This window comes from Micropterus salmoides, unplaced genomic scaffold (genome assembly GCF_014851395.1).
Source record: "Micropterus salmoides isolate LMB-PRFRI ecotype aquatic unplaced genomic scaffold, ASM1485139v1 Ms_hic_scaffold_3871, whole genome shotgun sequence".
Lineage (NCBI taxonomy): Eukaryota > Metazoa > Chordata > Actinopteri > Centrarchiformes > Centrarchidae > Micropterus > Micropterus salmoides.
Window position 1 is genome coordinate 1 of NW_024043230.1, and position 17,812 is coordinate 17,812.

The 17,812-nt window shown below is 44.0% G+C and overlaps 1 protein-coding gene across 1 annotated transcript; it reads left to right on the forward strand.

The window, feature by feature from the left end:
• Positions 1–8,465: 8,465 nt before the first annotated feature.
• On the forward strand, positions 8,466–12,524 carry LOC119885029 (zinc finger protein with KRAB and SCAN domains 5-like). Its single transcript, XM_038695287.1, has 5 exons — positions 8,466–9,211; positions 9,979–10,078; positions 10,160–10,280; positions 10,372–10,630; positions 10,934–12,524. The coding sequence occupies exons 1-5, from the start codon at positions 8,894–8,896 to the stop codon at positions 12,308–12,310; spliced, it is 2,175 nt and encodes a 724-aa protein (XP_038551215.1). The 5' UTR covers positions 8,466–8,893; the 3' UTR covers positions 12,311–12,524.
• Positions 12,525–17,812: the final 5,288 nt, after the last annotated feature.

Below are 17,812 nucleotides of genomic sequence, written 5' to 3' on the forward strand. Positions count from 1 at the left end.
AGATAAATATTCAATAAAAGGTTATCTATATGACTCGCAGTCCCCTCCTCTCTCCCCCCAAAAATGTGCCGTCAATCTGAGTAACTTCATTCCCGTCACATGGCTCTTATCTGTTTGGAAGACTTCCCCTTTGATCAATAATTTAAGCTTACAACACAAGAAACACTGCTGATATAAATGCCCTTGCTGTCCACGTTTCTCAAGGCTGAGTAGCTGGTTCTGCAGAAGCTTAGAGGGGTGTGAACAGTGGGATGCATGACATGTAAAAGATAATATATTGTTTTTACGCCAAACTGACAAAAACCTGGCGTTGTTTGTAATTTTGGGAAGGTGTTGCATCGAGGGTGTTGATTTCATCATCTGTTGCATTTTTCTGATAACTTCTTCCTTTTCAATAGTATGTTTGCATGTGTGATTACCGTATGTGAGTGTGTTTCCTGATGGTGGTGATTCTGCTGGTTTGGTCACCACTGTGGGATAAAAGTTGAAAACACCGTGTTGAGGTTTTTTTGTTTACTGTGAGCTTTGAACTAAAAAACTGGTTAATTATTATTATTATTATTATTAATTATTTTATACAGATGTTTGTATTGTTATTTTAGATATAATAGTGCTTTGAGCAGGATGCCAAAGAGTTTATGTATTTTTGTGGTAAATTATGTGCCGACAATCACGGTCATGTCAAGCTGTACACAACCACCCAAGTGTTGACTTCAAACAGACATTTCTGTGAACTTCAAACAATATGAAGGTTTTTACAGTTGAATTTGTGCAACATTTCAGAAAGCAATAAATATTCTAATATACATCGACTGGCTCCTTGACTTGTGAATTGTTTCATTTACGTAGGGTTTTACTCTTGGCTATTTTCTATGTGCTGATTATGTCAAATATACCCATAATGTCAGTTATTCTGGTGAACATTGCGATTCGTCTCCTGTTCCCTCCCTCTTCTCGCTCTCATTGTCACCCTATCTCCTCATTCCTGTCCTCTTGCTGCACCACAGAGAAGAGTGCTCTTCATTAATGAATACCAGAGCTGCATTCTTTTGGGTTCAGCTTTCTCGGGTGGCCTGCTCGCTTGTTCTTTCTTCCCATGAAGAGCATACTTGACATAGATCACATTCTCGTGGGGACACGTAACCCTGTAAGTGACAAAGATAGGCTTCTCCCAGATTAGCCACTAATGCCATTTGAAATTCCTGTGTGCCGCCATCCACCTTTGCTAACGTGCTGCATTCCTAAATGCTTTCATTGCCGCCAAGTTAACATCCAACCCAGAGGTGTTTATGAACTATTTCAAGAAGTGCCACTGGATATGAAGATGAGAGAATGGAGAGCTCTGTTATTTGGTATCTGTTTCAAGATTGATCTTTCACACACACACACACACACACACACAACAGAGCCACAGATAACGACTTGTACCAGTCTGGGGCAGTTTAGCAGGGCTTACAAGCCTTCACAATGCAGTAGGACAATGACAATGACAAAGACCGTGAACGTTATGCTGTCATCAGTGTCCACTCACATGATTCAGTCATCCTACAGCACTGCGTCCAACATGTTTGTGAAATAAAAAATACGGCCGTGATAAATGTGGAGCTGAGTGGAGCACTGAAGTTAGTGAGGCCGCCTTTAACCTGGAGTAGCTGGAGTAAATATTTGGTTTGGTTTGTTGAAATTAAAACACATCACACAAAACGTCTTATACTCACTTTACCATTTTCACCAAACGTTTCCAGCTATCTTGGTTGTTTTTGTTTATTGACAGCATGTAATATATTTAAAGAAAACAACAGTACCACAAAGGTGTTATAAGTTGTTGTTTTTTGTTTTTTGTTTTTGTTTTTGTTTTTTTACAACAAACTGAGTTAACCAGGGGCCTGTACCTGTGCCCTTTCTATGAAGCAGGGCACTCCAGGTGTGGTGGACCGACGCAGTGTCTCGTCCTTCGGGGAACAAGGGTTACATACGTAACCTGAGACGTTCCCCTTTGAGGGAACTCGAACTGCGTCAGTGACGACACTATGGGAACGAGATACCCACTTAGGCCGCCTGCCCCCAGCATGCAGAACCTGATGGCACGAGTAGGAGGAGAGCGCACGGGTGCCAGGTGCAGAAGGAAGGTCCAGACTGTAAAACCGGAAGAAAGTGTGAGGGGTGGCCCAGCCAGCCGCATTACACAAATCCTGGAGTGACGCCCCTGCGAGGAGGGCCCTAGAAACCGCCATGCCTCGAGTAGAGTGCGCCCTTACGGCCATAGGTGAAGGCAAACCGCGCACCTAATAGGCCAGGGAAATAGTCTGAACAATCCAGTTGCTGATGGTGTGTTTAGAAGCGGGGAGCCCAGCCTTGGGGGACCCGAAACACACCAGCAACTGGTCTGCTTTCCTCCACCGGGAAGACCTCAGAGTGTAAATACTCAGTGCTCTGACAGGGCAGAGCAGATGAAGTCTCCCATCCTCCGCCATCACATGAGGTGGGGGATGAAATGCCTGCAGCACCGTGGACCCTGCCAGTCTGGCCGGAACCTTAGGGACATAACCTGGACAAGGGTGCAGGATGGCCCTGACCCTCCCCGGGGCAAACTCCAGGCATCGGGGAGAAATCAAAAGTGCTTGGAGATCCCCCACCCTCCTCAGAGAGGTGATAGCAAGGAGAAAGATCATCTTAAGGGTCAGGTTTTTGGCCTCAGCCAACTCCAGGGGTTCGAAGGGGGCCTCAGCCAGCGCTTTGAGAACCACTGCCAGGTCCCAGGTGGGAACCCTGGAACGAGTCACGGGTCTCATCCTCCTGGCTCCACGGAGGAAGCGCACGACCAGTGGAAGTCTCCCCAAGGGCCCATCACTCAGAGGGGCGTGGAATGCTGCAATGGCGGCCACATACACTTTGAGCGTGGACGGGGAGAGGCCCGCGGAGAAACGGTGCTGGAGGAACTCCAGTATCACAATTACCGAGCAGGTAACTGGGTCCACCGCCCGTTCTCTGCACCAGGTGGTGAACACATTCCACTTTAGGCCGTACATCCTTCTCGTGGACGGGCTCTGGAGCTAAGCAGCGTCTCGACTGCTCCTGTCGTCAGGCCCGCCTCTAGGAACTGCGCCCCCTCAGGGTCCAGACCCATAGCTGCCACAGGGCGGGGTGCGGGTGAAAGATCCAGCCCTCCGCCCGGGACAGCAGGTCTCCTTCTTGAGGAGCGATTTTAAATCCGAGAACCACACTCGTGCCGGCCAAAACGGGGCTACTAATAGTAGACTGACGGGAGCAGAGCAACTGGGGGAAACGCATATAGAGACAGCCTCGGGCACATCTGCACCATGGCATCCAGCCCTAGCGGGGCTGGGGGCGAGAGGGAGAACCACAGGGGACAGTGCGCCGTCTGAGATGGAGATGTGGAAATAAGCGTCTTGCAGATCTATTGTGACAAACCAATCCTCGGATTGGATGTGACTGATGATGGCGGGGATGGTGAGCCTCCTGAACCTGAATCTCCTCAGAGATTGGTTCAGGGACCGCAGATCCAAAATCGGACGCAATCCTCCGTCCTTCTTGGGAACCAGGAAGTATTGGCTGTAGAAGCCGGCTTCTCTGACCGGCGGGGAAATGAGTTCTATGGCCCCTTTCCCTAGCAGAGAGCGGACTTCCTGTCCCAACATCTGGCTCTGTTCTGCGTGTACTGCAGTCCCGACCATCCCGCTGAATCTGGGGGTGCGAACCCGGAACTGCAGCCTGTAGCCATCCACTATTGTGCGCAGGACCCACGGGGAAATGTTCGCGAGGCTCCGCCAAGCTTCCGCGAAATTCCCCCTACTTGAAGTCTCAGGACCTCTTCCCCCGGGCCCGCCGAGACTGAATGACGGTCCTCAGATCTGTCTTCTTGGGGGGCTGTGGGCAAGAGCGCCGTCTTGCCTCCCAGGTTGGTTGAGGGGGATCCCGTGAAGTGACGGTCTGCTTCTGGCTGCGGCGGTAGGTGCTGGACGAAGGCTGCGTCCGCCTTTCCTGAGCCGTCGCGGTCCTGGAGCCTGACCGGTGGGGGAGATATCGCTCAAACGCCTCTCCCTGAGTTTTGGCGTGCTGGAACCTGTTCACGACAGCATCCACTGCTTCGCCAAACAGGCCAGTAGGCCTGTTTCTCCGTCACGATGCCGTAGTCCAGCCGGGGGGACGTAGACAGCTGTGCAGAGAAGGGTTTGTTCCACGATCTACACAACTCGTTGTGTAGTTCCGGAAAAAATGGTAAGGGCCGACGCGGGGGTGGCACTCGGTGTTGCAGAAACTGCTCGTCTAGTTTGTTGCCCACCGAAGGCTGCTGCACCGCCTGTGGCCAATCAATGTGCAGTTTGGCCACAGCCCGCGTCATCACTTCCAACAACTCCTCGTATCCTGGCGAGGGCTGATGACGTTCCGTTTCCCCAAAGTCATTCTCCATGCTAAGCACATCTGGCTCCTCAGAGCCAGATCGTGCAAGCCTCTCCAGACTCATACCTGGAGTGGGAGAAGCAGAGAAACGGGCTCCCAATCGGGGACGAGAAAAAAAAGGCCTCAGCTGTCCCGGCACCCTCGGCAATCTTGCGTTGTGATCCCCAGGATCGGAGCCGCCGCAACGCCTCAGCGACCGCAGGGCCTGAGCCACGGGGGAGCGCATCCGACCATCCTCTAGACCTCACCACCCTCAGGGGCAGGGCCTCGCAATGGTCGCAGCTCCCTCGAGAGCTGCCTGGGCGTGCGACATCCTCAGGCATGAGACGCACATTCCATGGTTATCACCTTCCGTGATGAAGCGCTGACAGGGAAAGACACACTGTCGGAATCGCTTCGACATGATCTGCTGCTTCGTCTCGACTTCAGGTAAGATGATGGAGCTTCCAAACATAGCCAGAGTGCCTGCTGAATAGAAAGAAGCTAATGTGTCCTGTGTGCCGGCGTGCTTATATACCCCTCCGGTTACGCCGTCACACACTACCGTTCTAGTAACACCAATAGGATTGGAGTAGTTTCATTCATAGTTCAGCCCTGCCGCGCCCAGAGGCGTTCCCATAGTGTCGTCACCGACGCAGTTCGAGTTCCCTCGAAGGGGAACCCAGGGTTTCCCAATTCAACCGGGAGTGCGTTCACATAAAAGCGGCTGTGTTAGCAGCAGATGACCACAGACATGAACAAGTCTACTGGCAGCAGAGCGTAATATTTTATGAACGAGGATTAAACTGTAGCACTACAGAAATACGACAGTAGCACGCCTGCAGCTGACACATGCAGGCAGACAGAAATTTGCCGACAGTCTGAATGTCTACATGAACAGGCGTAGTCTATAATATTGCGTTGATTTGATGTGTGCTTATGAGCTGTATGAAAATATCCGCAGCCTTATTCTTTCAGCTCGGCTGTGTGTCTGCGTTTCCACATTAAAAGACACAGGCCGTTCCACCTCACTTTAAAAAACTTGTTGTCACTTCAAAAATGAGATTTATTTATTTAACACACTCAAAAGTGTTCCAAACATTGTTCTAAATTAACTTCAACAAGAACAATAAAATACTGCATTTATTTCCATCACTGTCTCACTGGTGTTTTTACAGCTTTGCCAAATATCCTATCTGCTGAAGTGTCCTTGAGCAAGACACTGAATCTCATCTGCTCCAGGGTGCTGATTTAGTGGTCTGAAGTCCCTGTGGAGGGAGGAAAACAGTGAATGTCTCTGCAAGTACATTATGATAATGTTACTGCGGTTGAAACATGATTAAAAAGTAGGCTCCCTGCAGTGGGATTGAAGCTAAATATCAAAAATCACAAGAATACAATAGAAAAGTAAAATGTTAGATATATGAAAGTAGAAAATCTTGATGGTGTAATATGGACAAGAACGTCCATTGCCAGTGTGCTGGAGTTATGGTTCCTTTTGATCCTAAAACTCATCAACAAGACTTCTGCAAGAACTTTGTTGAGCAAGAACAAAGCAGAGCTATTTTTTTCATTTCCAAAATCTTTTAAGGCTCCTGATTCAATGTAATTGAGTGGCATTGTGAGGTCGATATACCATCTTTTAAAGTTATCCATTAACCTATATGATCAACAAACTATTTATAGTCATTTTTCTGTGCCTGCTAGGAAACATCTGCCAATTTTCTTTATACCCAACTGAGCAAGAAAATGTATCCTGCTGTAGTGTGGTTTAGGGGAATATGCTAAAACACCTAAGCATGTCTGGACTTGGGGCGGAGAGGATGTGAGTTGGTGAGATAGCGCAGATGCTTTTTGACCGCGCAGCTTGTATGGGAAAACACAGAGCAGGAACTGGTGGTATGCGATGTCATCAATCTTATTTATGAACTGAACGCTCTTATCTGCTGTACTGACTGACAACATTGTGAAGCCTCGCCAACATTCCTCTGTGGATGTGAAAGGCAGCTGACATGTTTCGACAAGGACTCTCTCTCACTTTTTTCCAGAATTGATATGATGGAGGAGGATAGAATGTAAATAGAAGTCAGGGGTCAAATTCCATTGTGCTCAAACATCAGAGAAAATTACATTTTCTACACTTTTTTGGAACAGTTTCCCACTCCCCTCTCTGGCTCAGTCACATGGGAACTTCACATTGACTGCAATCATCATGAAAGGAATGGGTTTGTTGGTGTGTAAACCATGGAAATTACCTTCTCACACCGTGTGTTTGTGTGCGCTGCTGGGTTTATTGCCCCCAGCCTAATGTTTACTGTTTAATAGCACATTCCTACTAAGCATCAGCCTTTGAAGTTTCAGCACATTCAGCAAATACACTGATGGTGCATGTTGATATCAAAATAGGAGAGTAAAGAGGAGGTTTTTAGAAAGCAGACTGTCCTCGACTTACGGTGGTATGGTAATAAATATGGGCTTATTCACAAACACTCGTTAAGGAAGAAAAACTATAATTTAGATTTCTGCGAGACACACTATTACACACAAATAAGAGATATACATATCATAAGCATACACACATGCAGACAAACACAAGGACACAAATGATTGTTGAGGCAGTGTGATGAGAGACTGATTGACTGGCATCCTCTGGGCAGATTGATGGACACACGGAATAACTTGTCAGATATCCGGCAAGCAGACATTCTGGTAAGTAAATCCTCAAAGCCCTATGTCATTTTTTTCTCTCCTCATAAAACCCTAGTATGTTTTTGGACACTAATACATGTGTCATGCCCAGTGAAACACCAGGGAGTAAATTGTCACCACCAGCTACACAAGCTGCAGTTGTGAATGGCATTCCTGTTTGTTCAGGAACCATATGTTTAAAACCACAGCGGTGACCCTAAGCCCATATTTCAGCCACACATCCCTGCTGTTGACTTAAGTGAAAAGTCAGTATTATAAGATGTAATGCAGGCTGTCATATAGCCAGGGTGTGTACTGATTTTTAACAAAGCAGGTGTCCTAAAGCTACGGAAATACATTTTAAAGTTTTAAAAAAATCTTCTGCATTGAAACATTTAAGAAACCTGATAAGCGGCATGTACAATATGCACAATGTGTCAGTAAATGTGCATGATTTTCACTCCTGGCAAGCGGCCCTATGGACATTAAATAGTTAAAAGACAGAATTCAATGACTCCTGAGGATTATTTACAAGTACAGATCCTCTGAGACACAAAACATAAGGCATGCACTGTAGCTGCAGTATCTACTCCACCTCCAGGAAAACATGTGTTCTTTGACTTGGGGGATTAGATCTGTTAACTGATGGACAAAGTCACACACAAATGCACAAATACACATGCACGCACACAGAAAGGTCATCTTTTGGGAATGTAGGACAGGTAAACTCAAGAGGGTTTGGTGTGTGTTTTAACATAGTAGGAAACTGTAGCTGCAGCAAATGCAGTGTTAAAGATTGTGCCACTTAATCCCCACATTAGTCTGATACAATATTTGATTGGTTATAACATGCAACAATTAACAAAGCCCCTTTAAAATCCACAGTATTGTACCCTGTGGCACTTTAGGAACATGCTTTTATTTCATACATCATGTTTTAATATTCTAATTTATATTACTGTCCTTCGGTTTCTTGTATTATTTTACAGGTAGCCTACTCGTGTCTCTCTTGCAAATGAGATATTAATCTCAACGGGAATTCCCTTAGTGGTAAAGCCTTTCATAAATGCTTATGATATCAAATTCCATAGATTGGAACAAAAAGTAATACTTTTTAAGAAACTAATATTAACAAGCTTCTGAGAAGTGATGATCACTACACCATAGACAGCTCTACTGGCAATAGTCAAGGTCATCATGACACAAACCGTTTGAAGCAGAACAGCGCCACCTGCTGGAAACTGCCCAGACCCAAATATTTGTACGCATATGCACTGGCATTAATCAGTCTATTTATTGTTAAACTTTCATAGGAAGAAATTTGGGTTTGTTTCTCACATTTTCTTGTCAGTCACCTTACGTACAACTGGCATCGCCGACAGTAGAAACTGTCGTGAAGGTAGGCGTCTAGAGGAAGAGAAAAAAAATCTAATAAAACAAAAGTAGCCTACGCGTGTCAAGACAATGCGTCTAGACGAAAACACTTTCTAAAACACAATTAACCCTGGTTCTAATCTGGTAGGTTTTAGAGATCCTCTTTAATAACAGAAAACATCACTGTCACACAGTAGACAGGAGCTACACTAGCCGGTGTACGCCTGATAACAAACCGTGCGAACCCGTGCGTAGAACCCCGACCCCCCGCCCATCCAGAGCCTGTAGCGACAACCATTAGCTGAATTAGCTCAGCAGTGTTGTTGGGGCTGGACGATTTAAAATATTGATACATGAACCCGCCCGTGTTCTACTCTTTGTGAATATTAAATAAAAACTAAGAGCTGGAGGGCCTGAGCTTAAATCCGGGATGTGCTCGGTCGTCGGCTGTGAATCGGGGCGTCGCGGTGCGCAACGGTTCAAGTTACCGGAGGATCCGGAGAGGAGACTGGAGTGGGTCCAGTTTCTCGCCACAGTCAATAAGCAGCGTTTTAAAGAGTCGTCCTGGACGGACATTACAATCTGTATCGAACACTTTACAGATGAATGTTTTGAAAACCTGACACCGAGCCATTCAGGCAAGACTGGCAAGGTCCAGCTAACATTAAAGCCCAGTGCGGTCCCATTACTGTGTCTCCAGTCTGAGTCAGACGAACCTGAACCAGATCTAGAAAGCCCAAAGTGTGTGGTGAGTCTGCTGTACGCATGTGTTTACTCCTCCGAGCTAATGATGCGTCCTTATGTTTGATAATATGTAGCTAATTCTTAGGGGTTGTTTGTTTTTATACATAAAACACGCCGCGTGGACGGAGCCAAAAAACAAAATGTTTTTATCAATCGATATTTGTTTAATAAATACATACATAAATAAAAAATAATTGATTCATAATAATAATAATAAGTCCGGTTAAGAGTACGAATTTAATTGCCAATTAACGTTAAGAGTAAATGCACAATACAAAACAACAACAATAAAAAACATAGCAGTCATGTGCAAGTCAGAGACACACATTTGGGACTCATTAGTCATAACAGGAGCGATACAGTAGGGAATAACAGTACAGTAGGAAGTCTTTAACCACTTGAATTAGGCATGAACACAGTAACAGAAATCCAATGGCCTCTCCTTTCACACAACATGTACTCAGTACGAGGGAGGTGCAGATCCACATTTAGCAAACTGAATAGTAGTGTTGCCCCTAGATGTTGCTGGTGCGCAATATGCTAATATTGACTAGTTTAGCCCCAGACTGTTAACACAAAGTAGTCCTTAATGTAGCAATTTACCACCCAGTTGTTAAATATTCACATTGTGCAATCAGTCACACACAAAGTCTTTATATATTTTCGTATAAAATCAAAACATGTGGTACTTTAATATTGTTACACACAATTATTTATTTTTGTTAGTTGATCTTGGTCAACTGCACTTACTTAATGTGTTACTTTGTGTAGGAGCCTGAGGAAACCGGAGGAGCTGCCTGTCAGTGTGATCAACTTAAAACATGTGATGGCCCAACTTCCTATTCAGAAGAATCAAGACGGACTTCAATGGGTAAAACGAAATGTTATTGTGTTTATAAAAATGAGCTAACATGAAGAATTTTCTCACATATAATCCCAATTTAATTTGCAGCTGCCCAAGGAACCCCAGTCTCACAAGGCGTCCCATCTTCAACTGACACTTCACATGCTGTAGTATCTGTACATGGCCGGATGCATCCAAAAAATAAGAAAATGGATTTGATCAGGGAAAAGTACGTTTCCTGTAAATTTGTGCTTAACATTTTTGCTGACTTTGGCAACTTTTTACATCAAGTTAACATTTTTATTTAAATTGATTTTTAGGGCTGCGCTTCTACAGATGAAAGGGAAGTATGTTGTGAATGAAAAACGCCTCCTCCAGTTATTTAGCTGCAAGTGCCCATTGTGTGGCTGTAAGCTTCAGATGGAGAAGGTCACCTATGGGGTGTTCGTCGTCTTGAACCAGCGGTGCCTTCAGTGTGAGTACAGAAACCACTGGAAAAGCCAAGTCAATGCCAGCGTCCCGACAGCTGCGGAGCAACACTTGACAGTAGGCACAGAAGTAACTCCAGAGACCCAACAGGTAGGGCTCACTACAACACATCCAGACTACTTATAGTTTTGGGATTGTGCATCCAAGAAATACCATACATGCATATTGTCTATGTCATATGGGTCATTACGTTGGGATTTTTCTTTTTGCATTTTCTCGCTGAGAAAACTGCATTTAGATTCATTTTGTGGGTTTTATAAACTGTTCAGTTAGAATCATTAATCATAGGGTGTCCTCAGCTTGCACCTTGTTGTTTTTAAGTTTCATTATTTAAAACAGTCTGCTGTACAAAGTTTAATTTCACCCATACCCATTGATGTCTATGTATCACAGGCAGCGCCAAAAGATGGGGTCCCTGAGATTGTTGCTGTTGTTGATGAGGAAAGTGACTCCATGGATGAGGAGGAGTTGAGTGAGCAGGGTGACATGGACTCAGACGAGGATTGGAAGCCAGTGAGGGGCTTTTTCCCGGCTAGAGTGCTTCAGAAGAAACCTGATAATGAAACGGAGGATGACGGGGAAGAGGAGGAAGAGGGAGAACATGATAATTATTCTCACTTTGCCCCCAAACACAGGGAGCTCTGCACGGATTGCGGGATGTTTTTCAACAAGCGGTGGCCTCACACGTGTGAGCACAAAATGAAACCCTATCCTTGCAACATTTGTGGGAAAAGATGTGTCAGTGAGGTCGCTCTAATTCGCCACAGCAGAGTCCATGATGCAAACTATGAGCATCGGTGTAAATACTGCCATGTTACATTCAAAACAAAGGTGGACAAATTCAGTCACGAGCAGACCCATCTAACTGAAGGAAAGCCTTATAAGTGTCCCGACTGTTCAGAGACATTTGCTTCAAATAAGGAGCGCAGAATACACCTTGTGGATCACAGAGGCCCCCCGCAATTAAAATGTGACATCTGTGGGATGGAGTTCCTCTGGCCACTTACTCTGCAGAGACACTTATCTGTGCACACGGGAGAGAAGCCGTTTAAGTGTTCGGTGTGCCAACGTGGTTTCAACCAGGCAGGCCACCTGAAATCCCACATGCGTCTGCACACAGGGGAGAGGCCCTACAAGTGTCAGCATTGCGACAAGTGCTTCAATCACAACGTGAGCTTGAAGAGTCACGTCCAGCGTTACCACACGCCGAGCTCTGGATGTGAGCAAAAGAAGGAAAAGATAAACCAAAGGGAAAGCGACACTGTTGATGCTCAGGATAATGGGAACAAGAGCGGTGCAGATTTAGGGCTTGACAATGTAGAGGAAGAACAGGATACAGAAGAGGAGGGGCAGAATGAGAGAATATATGGGACCACCAAAAAAAGGAAAACCACAGGTAGGCCCATAGGAAGGCCAAAGAGCTATGAATCAGGCAACTCGGTTATGGCAGTTAAAGAGGAAGGCCAGTGTTCAAACACAAAGACTGGAAAACCGCAAGGGCAGAAGTTGAAGAAAACAAGAGCCAGTGATGAAGAAAGCGGCGATGAGCCGGGCGACAGTGACAAGTCCTTTGAAACTGCAGAGGAGGGAGAGGAGAGGAGTGAGAAGGTGGCATCGAGCACAAGCAGACCGAGGAGAAAGGCAAAGAATTCTGACAGTGACTCTGATTTCGACCCAGCAGAGTCAAAGAAAAAGAGGCACAGCAGCCAGAACAGTGGTAAAGGTTTAGGAAAGCGCAGGGGACGACCAAGGAAAAATCTAGTGGTTTAAAAAATTGTGAAAAGAAAAGAGCCATATTAAGTGGACATTCATACAGAACTGCACTGATTTCCTAGAAATGTACATAACATGACAGACAAAACATGTACACCTCTTTTAAGAGAAACTATTGCTTTGATTTCAAAATATTTTTGAATCCTGTTACCTGATGTGTATTCTATGGGACCAAACTGGATATAAGTACATTAAACAAGACTGATGTTAAGTGCTTGTGTTCCTTTCTGATGTAAATTCAACATTCAGTACCCTCCAAAAGTATTGGAACAGGAAGGCAAATTCCTTTATTTTTGGGTTTAAGATCAAAAGATGAGACAAGAATTAAGAATTTCAGCTTTTATTTCCTGGTATTCTCATCTAGATGTGTTAAACAACTCAGGACATATCACCGTTTGTTTGAACCCACCCATTTTTCAAGTGAGCAAAACTATTGGAACATGTGACTGACAGATGTTTCTTGTTGCCCAAACATTAAATAGCTCTGCATGACTAGTCTAAGTTTTCATCCTTCTTTCAAACCTATGAAGACTGTATTTCCTGTTAAAGGGAATAAACCAACACGAAGACCAGAGAACTGTCCATGGGAGAAAAAACAGCCACTGTCAAGCTGAGAAAAGAAGGAAAATCGACCAGAGCCATTGGACAAACATTGGGCATAGTAAGCACAACAATTTGGAATGTCCTGAAAAAGAAAAACTACTGGTGTACTGAGCAACAGACATCAAACAGGTCGGCAGTAGTTGATGATAGAAATATTGTGAGAGCTGTGAAGAAAACCCCCAAAACATCAGTGACCTCTCCAACGACCTCCACAGTGCAGTGATGAAGGTATCACAATCCACTGTTTGAAGAAGACTCAGAGAGCAGAAATACAGAGGCCACACCACAAGATGCAAACCACTCATCAGCAGGAAGAATCCAAAGGCCAGATTGAAATTTGCAAAGAAGTACAGAGATGAGCTGCAAAAGTATTGGAACACAATCTTATGGACTGATGAGAGCAAGATGAATCTCTACCAAAGTGATGGAAAGGCCAAAGTGTGAAGATAGAAAGGAATGCTTATGATCCGAAGCATACAAGCTCATCTGTGAAGCATGGTGGAGGTGATGTCATGGCTTGGGCGGGCATGGCTGCTTCTACACCTCATTAATATTTATTGATGATGTAACTGATGATGGTAGCAGCAGAATGAATTCAGAAGTGTACAGAAACATTTTGTCTGCCAATTTACGGAGAAAAGCATTGAAACTAATTTGTAGGAAGTTTATCATGCAGCAGGACAACGACCCAAAGCACACTGCCAACAAAACAAAGGACTTCATCAGGGGGAAAAAGTGGAAGGTTTTAGACTGGCCAAGTCAATCACCTGACCTTAACCCAATAGAGCATGCATTTCACCTCCTTAAGAAACTGAAGGGAGAAACACACCGAAACAAACAAGAACTGAAAGAAGCTGCGGTAAATGCCTGGAATAACATCACAAATGAAGAATGCAACAGTTTGGTGATGTCGATGGGTCACAGGCTTGAGGCAGTTATTGCAAGCAAGGGTTATGCCACCAAATATTAAATGTTATTTACTTTAAGATTATTTGTTCCATTACTTTTGCTCACCTAAGAATGCTGTGGTCTAATACAAACGGTGATATGTCCTAAGTTGTTTAACACATCTAGATGTGAATGTCAGGAAATAAAAGCTGAAATTCTGAACTCTTGTCTCATACTCATCTTTTGATCTTAAACCCCAATGTCTTCAGTGAACAACAAAAACAAAGGAATTTGCCTTACCGATCCAGTACTTTTGGAGAGGACTGTACTTCTTTCTTCTTAGTGTTATCTGACCTGTAAACCACTTCTAAGTTAGCCCCACAGGTTGAGAGGTAACTTTACTTGTACTGTACATCTAACAGGTCATCTTGTCGGACCGTTGATTGTCACAAAGGTTGGGTGTTTATTTTGACATTTACTGTGGCAACAGGTTTGGAAAAAGTTTCAACCACTTCTATAGTTCAGTGACAACCAAGTAATGACAGGAGGATTAATGCCATGCAGTAGTTAGACCGGAAACAGTGGTCTCCATGATAGCCTACTTTGTAATCATGTACACACTTAAAAGGGTTGGTTCATTAAAATGTTTTAAAAGCATATTTTCTGACTCTCTTGTGGTGATATTTAGCCATGCCGATAGCTTTGGTGTTATTTACCCTTATTTTGGGATGTCTGTCTTTTCAGAACAGTGTGAATGGACTGGTTTGTTGTGCTATTTTAAAAAGCATTTAAGAGTACCATACTTTTACATCAACAGTGTCCCTGTCCTCTGGGTAAAGAGGTTGTCCCAGATAAATTCAGTTTAGTAGCTGTCTCAGTGGTCTCTTATTAGGAAAGCATAGACTTTCGTGGGTCTCTGTCACCTTCCTGTAGGTATGAGTATGGCTGAATCCCAGTCTGCACACTCAGACTCACAGACTTTGAGACACGTTCCCGGTCAGTCCATGAGCATGGCTTAGGGTTGGCCCACTGTCAAATTGTGCAAAGTGCAGGAGGGCTCTCTGGCAGACTTTTTGAGCCCTTTATGCACACTTTCCTCTCTGCAGACTTCGCCTGAGGGAATTACCCACAGCTTATAGCGTTATGATATTAAATACTGGGTTACCAGGGGAAGCCTGCCTTAAAAAAAAAGGTAAATAAACATGGAAGGAGCAACTTCAAGAAAAAAGAAGTTTACATGTAAGTGTATGATGCTGTTTTGATAAAAACGAGTAAAGTGATTATTTGAAAAGTACCTCTTCTCCACGGGTTATTTTCAAATAATCAATTTATTAGGCAAGATTGTTCAAATCAGACTGTCAGTCCATTCATTGCCTTGGCTATGAAGAAAGTAATAAAGGTCAACCAAAAAAGTCCCAAACCCACATTTGTTTTGGTGTAGTTAAGTTAATATGATATGTTGCAAAGTGTGGGGCTGTCCCATTACACCATTTCAGGCCCTTACAGCCCTTAAGCATTTAATTACCAGGTCCAGGAGACATCAACTAAATCTGTGAGGGTTCAGGGTTTAGGTGGGTTTAGGCTATAGGGTGGAGGAGGCGTGTCATTTCATGTTGAAAAGTGGTGGGGGCATTTTCTGGGGGTCCTTCCCCAGAAGACTTTGAGCATCAAACACTTAATTTCCTGCATTCTGGAGACCTTTTGTGCTCCAGTTTATGGTGGAAATGTAATTATTGATATTTAAAGGGAAACACAAAATTCAGGTGGCAAATGACAAATCAAAATATAAAAATATACTGTAATATAATGCAGTAATCAGTAGGTTTTTAGTTTTTTGTAGCTTTGGGAACTTTTTCTGACAACGTAGATCTGTTTCTTCTGTATTTACATTGCAGTGCAATTCGGATTCAATTTGTGTTGTGCAAATAAACCTTATCTAAACCATATCTTGATGCAAGTAATTTTTTTGAACATATTTTACAAATGCTTTCAAAAATTGATGGGGACATGTCCCTAGTGTCCTCAATGTAAATGACACCTACGGGTGGAGATGGGGATTGGGTTTATTTTCTCTTGAATTGACCCTAAATCCGGGATACGCGTGATATGAAACCACGCGAACCCCGTACGAAACCCCGCCCAGGTAGCGCCCATTCAGCCGACACTGCCGCTGCACACATGGCTAGCTGTTAGCTTAAGACTTTTTAGGACATTGGGATAGTAGTCGGAACCCAGAGAGCATTAACTTCAACGCCGACCACTTTTTAAAACTGAGGGCCTGACCTTATATCCGGGATGTGCTCGGTCGTCGGCTGTGATTCAGGGCGTCGCGGTGCGCAAAGGTTCAAGTTACCGGAGGATCCGGAGAGGAGACTGGAGTGGGTCCAGTTCCTCTTCGAAGTCAACGGGCAGCGACTCAAAGAATCGTGCTGGACTGATATCACAATTTGTCGTGAACACTTTACTGATGGTTGTTTTGTAAATGCGAGTCTGACTGGCACGGTCCAGCTAAAGTGTAGCGCTGTCCCATCCCTGTGTATCAAGTCTGAGCATGAGGAGCCATGTCAGGTGAGGACAAACTATGTGGCGATGTTGCTTTGTAAGCTTATGGCTTTAACCTCTGCCAACTCTTTGTGAGTGAAGAAACGTGCATTCATACGTAACTAACGTTACACAGTCCATATTTTGTTAAGGGTGTGTTTGTTTTGATACACGTATCTGCCTGAGTGGACAGAGTGCATACTTTTTGTTGACAAATGAGCAGTTCGTTGCATAAATAGACTGTATATAAAAGGTTGCATACTGTAAATGAAGCGCACAGAAGTCCAGAGCCACAGTAACATTTCAGATGTAATTGTTGAGGACAGCAAATGTGCTCAAATGTAGTTTTTTAGGTTGACAGAATTTGTGTGGTTGGGTTTTCATTATATTATTGATTGAAGTAATGATATAAACAAACATGCTAGTTATATCGGGACAATTTAATCAACCCCTGCAGTTACATTTTCAATATTTTAAACTCCAGCATTAAGGAAATGTAAATGCTCTGTACTTGTATAGCGCCTTTCTAGTCTTTTCGACCACTCAAAGCGCTTTTACACTACATCTGCATTCACCAGTCACACACATTCATACACTGAGCTCAAACGGAAACTAACATTCACACTCACTCATACACTGGCGGAATAGCCGCCAGGGGCAATTCGGGGTTCAGTATCTTGCCCAAGGACACTTCGACATGCAACCAGGGGGAGCCAGGGATTAAACCGCCGACCTTCCGATTAACGGCCAACACGCTCTACCTCCTGAGCCACAGCCGCCCTAGGAGATAAATAAGAAATAAGCATATAGTAGGTGTTTATACTGTAGTTATGTTTGTTATATTTCCACATTTATTTTTTTACAAATAAAAACCTGATTAATCCAATCACAAACACTTTTAAATGTCATAGCAGGGGTGCAACATGTAGAGTATAATATGTGATTCATCTGCATCTGCAAATCGACTTTTATTGACCCAGTTGAAGTACTCTACGGACAGGTGTATTTATTGGCCTAGCCCTGTAGGACTATTGATACTGCATAATGAGCACTTGCCTTGTCTTTGGTGTATAGACAACATAATTCAAGGACTGTGATACTGTGTTATCCCACTTCTCACAGTTACAGGCCTCAGGAGTCATTCCACGCCTATGCACACTAAAACTGTCATTTACTTCCATATAAAATAAATCACGTAGTTCGGTAAGATGTATTGTATGATGCTTTTGTTACTGCAACTCAGTCCATGCTACAACTACACACTTTTACCTTTTTGTTTCTTTGTTTAGGAGGAAGTGAAAACAGAAGCTGCATTTCAGTGTGATCAACTTAAGACCTGTAATAGTCCATCTACCTATTTTGAAGAATCGGGACGAACTTCAGTAGGTAAGAAACTTGACGTTGTTAAGCGTTAATAAAAAGGGAGTGGGTATTCACTCAAATGTTGTGGTGGTGTTGTTTTTTTAT